The sequence below is a fragment of the Dioscorea cayenensis genome, chromosome 11, assembly GCF_009730915.1.
Source record: "Dioscorea cayenensis subsp. rotundata cultivar TDr96_F1 chromosome 11, TDr96_F1_v2_PseudoChromosome.rev07_lg8_w22 25.fasta, whole genome shotgun sequence".
NCBI classification, from domain to species: domain Eukaryota; kingdom Viridiplantae; phylum Streptophyta; class Magnoliopsida; order Dioscoreales; family Dioscoreaceae; genus Dioscorea; species Dioscorea cayenensis.
Window position 1 is genome coordinate 19,332,758 of NC_052481.1, and position 13,074 is coordinate 19,345,831.

At 29.6% G+C, this 13,074-nt stretch overlaps 1 protein-coding gene across 1 annotated transcript; it reads right to left on the bottom strand.

The window, feature by feature from the left end:
- Positions 1–3,339: 3,339 nt before the first annotated feature.
- LOC120272512 lies at positions 3,340–7,113 on the bottom strand. The gene is made up of 6 exons (XM_039279350.1): positions 6,435–7,113; positions 5,373–5,590; positions 5,077–5,278; positions 4,888–4,973; positions 4,616–4,707; positions 3,340–4,034 (listed from the first exon to the last, which is right to left on the bottom strand). Exons 1-6 carry the CDS (start codon positions 6,525–6,527, stop codon positions 3,784–3,786), a joined length of 942 nt encoding a protein of 313 aa, XP_039135284.1. The 5' UTR covers positions 6,528–7,113; the 3' UTR covers positions 3,340–3,783.
- Positions 7,114–13,074: the final 5,961 nt, after the last annotated feature.

Sequence of the window (13,074 nt, forward strand, 5' to 3'; positions counted from 1 at the left end):
ATATTAAAATATATTAAATATTAAATGGCCAAAAAAAAAAAAAAACTTGTGTATATATCACTCTCATCATTGGGCCCGGCTGGGCCAGGCCTACAGGCTACACCTACCTATTGGATTCCATACTACTGCTCGGATTGAATTAGCTGATCCACCCAAATCGATTGATTGATTTTCTTAACCCGGTCCAGAATATTTAGGCTTTGGCCCAGCCCAAGCCCATATCCGACAAGCCTCATGAATGGTATGGGTCAGGCCGAACCAAAATGAAGCCCATGACCCGGCTTACGAGTTTAGCTTCTCAGATCAATTATTGGATCAGGCTATGATCGACCTATTGGATTCGGCTCGAATTGGAACAGGCCATCATTTAAAAATAATATCCATATCTAATCAAGGTTTGTTTGGGTCGGGCTTGGACTACTCCATCAAATATTAACTTTGGATTGGGTTTAAATCAGGCTTAGGCCGGCCTTGGGTCAGCTCATAAACCTTGGGCCAAATGATGCGAGTGATGTATATATACCTAAAATTTTAATTGTCATTGAATTAATATTTTTTTATATATATTTCAAAAATTAAAGCTTGTTTTTATATAATACATTTAAATCAAATCAACACTATTATGGATAGTTTAGAAATTTAGATAAAAAATTATTTAAGAAATTATTCATATCATCCCTCTAGTTTATTCACTCAATCAAAAAATCCTTAAACTATTTCATATCCCAAAAAAATCTTCCCTTTTCTAACACCCTCTGACATCTTACTTTTCAGTACTTTTGTCAAAAAAAGTAGTTGATGTTGACTGAAATGCACAAATACTAAACAAGAAACTAAGATATTAAACATAAAAAACAAATATTAAACAAAAATATTACATATTAAATGAAAACTTATATAGTTACACGTATCAACAGATGTAGGGGACGGAGGGGGCCTTCCCCAATATTTGTAAAATTTTTTATATGATTTTGAAAAACTTTATTTATATATAAATATAAACTTCATAGGGAGTTATGTGAAAAAACATATCCAAATAATCACGTAACCTATCTTCTCACTCCTTCCCGACTCTTCCCCATGATGGCCCCATCAGTGGTGATCGATTAGGCACCATTGTTGCCACCTTACTTCAGGCCTCGTCACCACATCATCGTCACTTGCTGACCGTCTATGGTCCATGGCGCAAAGTTCTCCAAAGGTATCATCTTGCTTTGGTTTTTTCTTTGAATTTTGGGATCATGATTCATGATGTTGTTTTTGTTCTTTTTGTTAGATTTAGAGAAAATACATAACATTTGTGAGTGAATTGATTCTTAGATTGAGTTTGGATCTATTTGTTTGCTTATCATGGAGGAGTTTTCATGGTGTAGAGGGTTGTTTTGGGGGATTTGAAGATGTGAGCTTTAGTGAAATTGCTTCATTGAATTTGGGGAAGAAGGGATTTTGTCCCATTGTTCATTTCATTCATGTTTTTTCTTATGTTAATTTTGTACAAAATATGTAATTTTTGTTTGGCTTTAATGGGGTCTTGTTGATTTGGGATTTGTAATTCATCCAACCCTTAACCTATCACAAGGCCGCCAAACACATCATTTTTGAATTACTCCCATTCAAGCATAGCAAGTCCACTCAAGTGGTTTCTCTCCCCCTCTACCCTCATTGAGTGTGCCTAGCGTAATGAGGTAAGCTCTCTTAGCTGATGATTCCGGATGTTGTTATTTTGTTTGATGTATCAGTATCACCAATGTTACAATATATGTGATTATCTAATCAATTTTTTGTTAATTAATTTAGATTGTTCAAATGAAGAATCAAACAATTGATTTTTTTTTTTTAAGAAAAGAAGCTCTCCAAGTAGTACATCTACTCCATTAAATTTAATTGAGTCTTCAAGAGAAATTATTGTGTAAGAGGAAGAAATATCAACTAAAGCTCCTCGATTGGCTGAAAAAGAAAACAACTTAGATTTTTTGGACAATAATTATAAAAGTTAGCTCCCCTCAAGTTTAATTTTCTGGATCCACCACTGGTTACACGTAAACACGCTAAATAAAAATATACTTAATAAACGGAAAGTACATTTCGTAAGTGGAGCAAAATTAAATTTTTAAATAAAATAAGCTGTCGGCTTGAGTTGCATGGACTGAAAAATGAAAGACTGTCTAAGAAATTGAAATGTCAAAGGGATTGCAGGAGATATTTGAAAAATTGTAAAAACTAATAAATAATTTTTCCATTTTATTTTTATCCTTATAAAAAAATTAATATTCACATAATTTATAATTTTAATAGTATATATAGAGTAGAGGGAATATATATATGTTAAAACATCAAATTTTAAGAGTAAATAATATTTAATATTATTGAGGGATATCTATGGGAAAAAAAAAATAGAAATCAAAGATATTTCCAATGCATGTCAAACACGCAAGGGATGGTAATGAGGCGGGAAAAGGACCCAATCCAAACGGGCATGATTCCCTATTTTTTCCAACAAAAATAGGGATGAGTCAACCCATCCCAGTTTCCTTAAACAATGCATCAAGCAGAGTATTCTCCGCCCCCACAAATATCCTCTGATTATATTTACATATTAATTGTTTGAGTAGTTTTGTTGAGATTGTTGGCCTCTATGTATTAGATTGTATTGATCTATTTGTATAAATTTTAAATTTTAAATTTTACCCTACTTTGTTAAACGTTTGAAATAAATTTTTTTTACATTTCAATATGATTAATATAATAAATATTATGATTTATTTTATATAATTTAAAAAAAAAGGTTAAAATTTATAAATGTTTTACCATGAAAGATCCCCGAGATCCCTATAAAGATGGACTCCAATGGGGAATCGTCCACATCGAGATCCTTATAAAGATGGACTCCATTGGAAATTAGAAATGGGGATTCCCCATCTCCATCACCATCCTTATCCTTGGTCGGAGCGGGGATGAAAAGTGGCCTTCCTCCCTTTTACCACTCCGGTAAAAATGGGTGTATAAAATGAGACCGGAACTTTCCCAGGACTGTCAATTAATTTCATCTATTTTACATCAATATTCCCTTGATAACATGCCACCGGATCACCATAAAATGGAGTAGGAGCAACGCAACCAGACAAATCTTTCGTTGTACTAAAAAAACAACTCTTTTTTTTTATTAATTCTTCTCCAAAATTCTTTAGATGATAAGAAAAAAAATAAAATTCCAGTTCCCAAATTCAGAAAGCAACATCCACTTAAGAAAAAAATTATTCCAATATTATTCCCAAAAATATAAAAAGAAATTAAAAAAATATATCTTTCACTGCATTCCAATCCATGATTCCATCTCTATTGATTCAAACCATTGAAAATAATATTAATAAGTAAACACTTCAAGATGTTGAAAGACATTAGTGCTGAATAAGTTAGTGAAGGGAGAAGCAATGACAATCACAAATCAAGGTATCTCAAACAATTCCAAGCTCTTCTTTTTCCTGATTTTTACTGCATTATTGATGAGCATCTTTCTTTATCCTTGTCATCAAAAGTTTCAAGTAACTTGATAAGAATCAGAAGCAGAAGCAGATTCCAGATATGTTGTTGTTCAAAGCAACTTGTTTTACTTGATTCACAGAAACAGGTTCTCGACGACAACGATGTAAAAAAGCATGCACAAAAAAGGGTAATAAGTTAGAAACACAACCTCTCAGGCAAAGGAGCCGATTAGTTCGATTTCAAGAAAAGACGAGGATATGGACAAACTAGTAGTCAGATGTTATGAGAAAGCCGGATCGATCACATTGAGTGAGTGTTGAAGTAGTTGAAGTCATGGTGTTGGACTCTAAGCTGCTTCAGCCAGGAGTCTGCTGCGTCGAAGAGGTTGATGAATTTTTCTTGATCATCAGTTTCCGGGTTCATCCACAGAGTGCCTTGCATTTTGTAAGCTGCTAGGCCAAATGGTCTGAGCGAGACTTCATTCGCCTTCTTACCAGTTTTTCCGGCGATATTACAACATAAATCATTCTCCATGCCATCTGTTGTATTGTCTGCAAAATATTCATTATTGAGAAATATTGTTAGCAAATAAAAACAGCAGCATGCTATATTTTAGGCCAAGAAAACAAATTGGAATAATAGTGTTGTGGGATATACTCATCGGTAAATAAGAATATACTTGCAACTAGAATAACAAAAAATATCTAATATACAAAAAAGAAGATGATATCATGAGAAACCCTTCTGCCATTCAAGGCACTTAGTACATCTACATGTGGTCACAATGGCATTCTTATCCAAAATGAGAGAAAAGGATACCTCAATAATTTCTTTTGTATAAACATCAGAATGTATCTATCCGCAACCGATGCAGATAAAAAGAATGAAAGTTCAGGTTTATCATCAAATATATATATATATATATATATGCTCAATAATCTAGCAGATCAACTAATTTGGTAATTAAGTTTGAACCTTTTGTTATCTGAAGTAAAAGAATGTGACAGAGACTTTATGCAATAAACTGTCATTGACTAAAACTTCAAGAAAAACTTTTGACAGAAACAAGTTTACAAACAAAAGCATATGCTCTTCGACGAATTTATCATTCTTTCCAAACATGTAAACTTACCTTGGAAAGATGATGAGATGGTGTGATATGTAAGAAAGCAGGCAGAAAGATCCTTCACGTTTCTTCTGGTAGGGATATGATAAATAGGATACCTGAGTGCCAAAAGAAAGAAAAAGGACAAGATTTAAACTAATATATATATTTCATCAACTTCTGAAAAAAAGACAAACAGAAATAGTTCAAAGTTTATCCATCAAAATCCCTCAAGGCTTGTACAACCTGCTAAACAAGCAACTTGTGCAAAGTGTTTAAACATGTGAGTATGACAATACCAGGCAACAGACATCCAACTAGCAGGGGAAAGTTCCACACTCTTTAAAGATTTCAAGCCAGGAAAATGTCGAGCTAGCTCATTTACCTGCTCAAAAAAAAAAAATGAACAATGAATATTAAAGAAACCGACAAAAGTGACTTGAAAATCAGCCTAAGACAAACTAAAGTAAAATTTCTGCAAGCTGCACCTTGACCATAAGCGGTACCCTTCCATAAGGAGAAGCATTTTCAATATAGTGGAGATATAAATGACCAAGACGGTCCTTTCCTGGCCAGCCACCTTCCATATCGACACATGAGTCATCAGATACAGCATCCCAAGATCTGGATAACTTCTCACTCTCACTGTCGTCACTCCATGAATCAGTCTCGCTGTCCTCCCCCGTGTTCCTAAACCAACAGAAATAAAAACCATTTAGCACAATTTTGGTAAGCAAGAATTGCTCGAAAGATCATGACTCAATTGGGACACAGGATGGCAAACCTAGAAGCAGCAAATGGTTTGTTACTGTAGATTTGGATGGCAGACAAGTAAGGGACATAATACTGGACTACAGTCTCGCCATTGTTAAGGAGAATTGGACAGCCAGCACCATATGCACTCCATTCAGTATAATTATCCCAAAAGTCTGAGAGAGTGAAGTACTCAATATCATCCTTGCCAATAGGTGGCCATAGCTCATTCACATCTTTAAAACATGACTGCATAAACATGATCGAAGCCTGAACTTTAGTATATATTACTTCAAGATGTGTTTGTTCTAAGGTTTGTCATTTCAAGCAAATGCCACTGCTGAACTTGTTATAACAAGATATAATTGAAAAAATGTAAACTAACCAGAAAAAGAAACAATATATATCAGTTAATCTTGAAATGAAATTTCTTCAGAGAACCATTTGAAAAGTGCTGCAATCCAATAACACAGTAAACAGATTTTTCTTTTTCTTTTTAAACTTGAAAACAATTAAGACATTTTTCATCAAAGAAGACATATCACCAAATTTCTATTTCTAAATAAGAAAAGAATCCTCAAGGTAGTAAAAATCTTGGAGCTTCAATCAACAGACAAAGATGAGGGAAACAAGCAAATCAATCAAATCTTGACAAAGTTCCAATTCCAGCAAACATATCATAATGTCAACCCTACCATTCCAAACTCTACATCCAAAAATACTAACAAAACAAAGAAGAAAAAGAAGAAATTCTTTAAAACAATAAGTGCAAGCCAATCTCAAGGAATATAGCAAAAAGGCAGAGCGTTACAGAGGTTGGTAAAAACTACATCATTCTGTTTAAAAAAATAAAAGGCCTCATCAGCACTAGAAAAGCAACGGAAAAGGAAAATAAAGGGTGATCCCAACAAATATAACTGAAAAATAGAAGAAAAAAAAAATTAAGATGCATCTGATCAACTTCCTCAAATATAAAAACTGGCCAAAAAAACAGAAAAACAGATCAAATAAAAAATCAAAAGAAGATGAAACAAATTGAACACTAACTGATACTGAAATCAAAGACGATGAAGAAGAAGAATCCATCGATCACCTTGGGAAGCGAGTAAGAGAGCACAGAGGGTGTTGTACGGCTGAGGAAACACTGCAAGTTGGAGTGGCTTCTCCCACAATTGAAACTAGCCATATCTAGACTAATATGATCAACAGAACAACACTACCACCTTAAAAAGAAGACACCTTTCCACTGATTCCCAAACCGAAAAAGAAGAAAAGATGAAGAAAAAAAAAATCAAAAAGACGCAACCTTTACTCTATATCCACAATCCTTCACGCCTCTTGAAAAGGGATGAAGCCCGGAAAATCCTCAGACTCACCCCATACTCCCATTGCCACCATTAAAGCAGATTACCAGCGATTGGATAATCTATCCTTTCCAAACTTAGCAAGCTCCTTCCTTTACATCATTAATGCTCATAAACACCCAAACAAACCCATTTCCACCCAGATAAACAGCCCTAGCGCTCGATCCACAAACAGGACCCAGCCAAAAACTCAAATTCACAAAGCTCTCACCTTTCCACCACTCCTTCAATGTTCATTCACCATCCTATACTCCCACCCCCAAAACTAACCAAATAACACAAACGATAGAATAAAACACAACACACAGAGCTTCAACCTTTACTCCATCACTGAAAGAACGAAGGCTTTCAATGAAGCCAAAAAAAATGGATTTGATTGTTAAAAATCATAACAAATTGAGAAGAAGACAAGGAGAAGAAGTGGATCAAATGGTTGGTGTGGTGTGTGTGGTGTGGCGACGAGAGAAAGAGAGAGAGAGAGAGAGAGAGGGAAGGGAGTTTTGCTTTGTTTCTCCGGCCACGATAAGGTCGCTTCGCCGCGTGGTCTCTTTTGTTTTCTTTTGGATTTGGTTTTGGTTTTGTGTTGGCCTCGGACGTAAGCCTTTAATGACTTTTCCGGATTTCATAAACGAATTATAAGTCCGGAACACGTGCCCAATTGTTGGGAGTTCGTACCCGATCCATGAGTTTTAGAGAAACACCATCAGAAATTTATTGAAAAAAATGTAGTACTATTGTTTCTCTTTGCCTTATCATCTTTCTATCTTCTCTTTTATCCTTTCTCTTCTTTTTTTTTTTTTGTTCTTTTTTTAAATATATATAAATATATATATTATTAAATAACTTTTTCATAAAGTTGCTTATAATTGTACTGATACATACTTTTTTTAGTTTTTTTATAAAAATATTATTTTCTAATACTCTGGTAGATTTTTTTTTTATTTGTCCATTTTAATTAATTCATTTGGACAATAAAAATTAATTAAAATTAATTAGTAATTTAAAATGTATAAAAAATTATATTAAATTTTTAAAATTATTCTTAGAAGTTGTAGAAATACGGGTAAATTTTATAATATATATAATGTTTCATAAATTTTTTTAAATAAATAATAAAAAAACTATAAAAAAAAATCCCAAACAGAAGAAGTATAATTTGAAAAAAAAAATTAATGAATTATTAGTCAAAATAACATAAATTTAGATGCCAATAAGCAGGTTCATAGCTCAGTGGCACTTGCATAAAGTGATGGTTGTATTTTTATGATACATTTTTCCCTGTATAGACTAGGGACGAATGATTAATCCCTGATTTTGCATATGCTCGTAGCTTGTCACATTATATAAGTGATTTAACCTCAAGCTCATTTGAAAATTGATGGTCAAAGACAAATATATATATATATATAAAAAAATTATGTAAAGTTATATTTATTTTACAAAAAAAGATTTATCAACCATTCAAAACTTTCATTTTCTAAAAAAGTCAAATTTTAATTGAAGATTGGAAATTTCTATCTTCATCCAAAATAAATTTACTGTTAATAATAAAATTAGTAATTAATTATTCAATTGGATTTGGATAGATGTCTAATTTCTACCTACCTTACTATCTTAATTATTTGTCATTGACAACAAAATTAACATATTCGTATATCAATTTAAAAATAAACAAAAATATTATTTATGTTTTTAAATCGTCACAATTTTTATTTATTAATTTATTTTATTGAAGTTTTATTTAATAAAGTTTCTTGGATGGTACTCCCAAGTGATAAGAACGATTCTCACATTGAAAAGATTAAAGATTGAATGTGCTACACACAACACCCAAAAATATATAAATAAATAAATAAATAAATAAATAAATAGCCTAAAGACCACATCATCAGACCTTTTCAATCTTTCTCTCTTATCTCTTCTTTGAAAGAAGCTAACAATAGTTTGTATTGTTCTCATGAAAAAATAAAAAAAAAATGTATTTGATGGGATGGACAGCCATGCATAGATTATGCATTAACTGTGGATTAAACAGTGGGTGATCAATCAATTAATTCATTTATTTAATGAGGATTCTAATTGCAAAAATTAGTTATTATATATTAATTTGGAGCATCAACTTCAATGGAGAAGTACTTAAAACTTTTATGAAGTAATGTGCGTTCATATTATGCATGCTTTGGTGTCACATAGTATTTATTAAATCATTTTTAATGCTTTAATGGAAGTGTTAGTTTTTTTTTAATTAAACAGAGTGGGAGTTCATTAATTTTCTCTGTGTACTTGTCTGGAGTTTTTTTTTTCTTTGTGTTTTTCAAGATTAACAACATCATTTATGATGATTATAATTTAATTAAAAAATATGACATGTGATTTGATGAAGGAGATGCACCTAATTGTGTTTATCTGGTTGTTATTTAGGAGTATAAAATAAGACTTGTTTATTTATGACTAATTAGTCAAATTTTAGTATTTGACTTAGTAATCTGAAATCATCAATGGTGACGTTTAAGAAAATTAAGGTAAAAAAGTAATTGAAAATAATTATATATTTAACAAAAGATTCATCAATACTCTAAATCTTCATATAAAAAAAATTATCACTAATAAAAATAAATTAAAATTTTTAAAATAAAAATTTATAATAAAATTTTATATCACCACTGACAACTTCTTGGTCTATTAAATCCAAATCATGAACAAAAGAGGCTCACGTCATAGCACAAATATATTAAGGTATTAATTTCATGTTTATCCACGCTCTACAATATTACATTACGATATTTTATAATATTTTATAAAAAATTATTATACACTGAGTTAGACTAAAATCATGATTATCATGATTATGATTAAAAATTGTGATTATCTTGGGTTAGTGCAAGGCACGTGATTAACCAAGAGAGATTAAGATGATTTAGTTGGATTAGGTGATACAACTTTGAATTGACTCAGCCAAACCAAATTTATTTTATTTGGTCCAAATTGGATGAATGATGAATAAGTAATTGGCAAATGTTGCAATCCTTTTAAGTCATAAAGCAATAACTAAAATTTTAATCTACAAACATTCTATTTGTGACACTTGGAAGACTTTGAAAACAATCTAAGGAATTTCCTTGCTTGAAGTCAAGCCAATGGTTTACAAGAGTCTTTTTTACCTTTACACCCTTGACAAATCTAAAAATCTTGACAACCATGGCATAGCCCAATGAATTGTCACACGGTAACAGTGGAGCAATACTATTTCATCCATTATTTTCTGATCCAAGCATTGTTCATGGAATTACTTAAATGAATCTTGAGTAAATTTTTAATGATAAAAATTATATTAATTTTTTTAGGGTTACATATCGGAGAATTTATTATTTCAGTATAATTCATGTTTTTATATCATTAAAATTATATAATTTTAAAAAACAATTAGTGATATTATTTCCATTGACAAGTTGTCAACATCATCAGTACCATTTTAATATATATAATATATATATATATATATTTCTAGAGACATTTTTTGTTTGAAGAATTAAAATGAAATTTTTTTGGCAATATATATAAGGAAGTAATCCTCTTGCTATTGTGATATATATTTATGATTATTTGAAAGGAAAAAAACTTATGAATCTTCAAAGTTAATTGTGTTGATTGAGTTACTGAGAAAGAAAGTTTGAGTGGCTTAGCAAGCAAACGTTGACCTAAACGTTTTCAAATTTTTTTTTTTTTTATAAAAAAAAAGGATAAATTTCTGCATCTCATCACAAAGCAAATGTGAACAACATGGTCTGCTGTTCATTACATTATTTTTTTCCTTTTTGTTATTTTAATTTGTTATAATAATGAGAATGGATTTTAAAGGAGTAATCTTTATTTGATATTACAAATTAGGTCAGAATAATGCAACTGGAAACCCAACTTCAAAATTCAAATAAGTGGATTAAAGGGATAATTTTACCTAATTAGAGGGTCAAATAGGGATTAAACCATTTTAAGATAATTTGAGTTTCGAAGGCTTTTATTCTTAGTAAGAGATCATGTGTTTGGGGAGTGTTTTTTTTTTTTTACTTTAAAAAAAATAAATATTTATTTAGGATTATAAAACAATATGAATATTTAGAATGTTGAATATACTTAATTATTTTATCTAAATATTAATTTCACTTCTCTACTTTTTGACAAGAAAATTACCAATAACTTCATGGATAGTTTTAACTTTTTTAAAAAAAATAAATTTAATAATAGCAAAAACACTTTCTTTAAAAATGATAGATTATTACATAAGTGTAAAAAATAGAGAGAAAGAATATTTGGTGATTTAAAAAAATATATGTAGGCTAATATGTGTGACTATAAATATCAAATGACTAACTATTATTTCTAAGAAAAACTAATTATTAATATTTTAATTTTTTATATTTAAAATCACAAAAGTCATCCTTAGTGTAGGCCAGCATTGCTCTGCATGTTAACCCACTCTGTATTATAAATTTTTATTTTTTCCCAACTGATTATTTTTTTTCCGGAATTCATCTCTTTTGTAAAGAAAAAGAAAAACACAGAAGTCAGAGTTACTGAAAGACTCTTTGTACATGTGATACAATTTATTGCCTTTTTTAATTAAAAACAAACTATAATAATAAAAAGGCATTAATTGAAATATGAATCGGGTATAAAATAAAAAAAGAAAAAGAAAAAGATATTCAGAGAATATTCTTCAGTTATTTTCTATTTATGTTTTACTGGCAAAGGATCTTGACAATGATAGATTTTTTTTCTTCTTTTAATTAAATAGTTATAACATAATAATAATATATAAACTACAATAATGGACAGTGTTATTTCCAAAGATCACTAGAATCAAATCTCATCATGTACATCATATCAATATGAATTAAATTGTCAAACTCCTTCATAATATACGGAGTCTATTTAATTAGAGCATGGGAATAAGTTTAAAAATAAACTTTCACATTTTGGTCTATTGACATTAATCCTCGATATATGTCCTTACTATATAAAGTTTTTATATTTTTATTAATAAGATAGGTACAAATCTCAACTCACACAAAGAGAGAGCGTAGATAAATTAAAGCATCAACTCTTTACTTGTACATTTTTGATGTGGTTTGTCCACAATCATTATATATATAAACTGTATTTAAAAAAAAAAATTTGGAACTCGAGAGAAAAATATAGCACATTGGACATAAAATTTTCCTTTTTTTTAAATTATAATTATCAACACATGTAGACCTTATTAGTGACACTAATCTTTGGTCTTTTTACTAGTATATTTTAAAAGAAAATGTTTAACTTCTATCAAACTTTAAAATTTAAATATATTTTTAAAAATACAAAAAAAAAATTTATGATCTTTCTCAAAACCCATCTTCTATAATTCATCTTTATTCTACTTTCAAAACAATTATTGAATTTCTAATTAGCCAACGATCTTTTGATCTAAAGATACCAAGTCTTCTACATAGGATGTTTATGTTTATATCGAAGAGAAGGGTTTGAATCTCTGATTAAATATAAAATAGGAAATGTGAAATGGCTTCTTTAACCCATATCTTTCCATATACGCTTTTAATTGTGAAGCATCCATGTTAAATAAAATAAATAATAATAATAATAATAATAATAATGTTATTATTATTATGTTATTATTATTATTATTATTATTATTATTATTATTATAAATGATTAAATTTTGTGAATGGACAGTGATGGGATCCTTGTCCCCTTTGTCTTCAAATTTTTGTGAAACAATATATTTAAAAATAAAAAAAATGAAAAACACATAAAAATACAAATTAAATCTCATATTCAAAGTTTAACAAATTATTTTTTGTTAAAATCATAAAAAATAATAATATTTAAAAATAAATAAATACATAAATAACATCAAATAGATGCCATGACAAATATATTAAAAAATAAATAAACATTATAACATTCAAAACATTCTCAATAAATAAATTATAACAATTCAGGCTATTAAATATATTAAATAAAAACACATTCTATTAAAAACTACTAATTACTAATGCATATATATATATTTAAAATTTCAGAAAATAGGAAATAAAAACTAATGATTCCCTCATGGGCTTGAAAAAATAGAAATCTTTTTTCATTTATAGTCACATCTGGCATCATTACCCATATCAAATTAACAACTTGCTAGTTGCTACCATGACAAAATAAATACTAAAAGTAATAAAAATAAAATAAAATATAATGATAAAACAATTTGAAGGTGTCATTTGCCATAATAATACTATCAATGTCATTTTCATATATCCATTTGTCATTAAATATTTATATTTAACAACATTAGTAACAAAACCACTAGCAATACGTAAT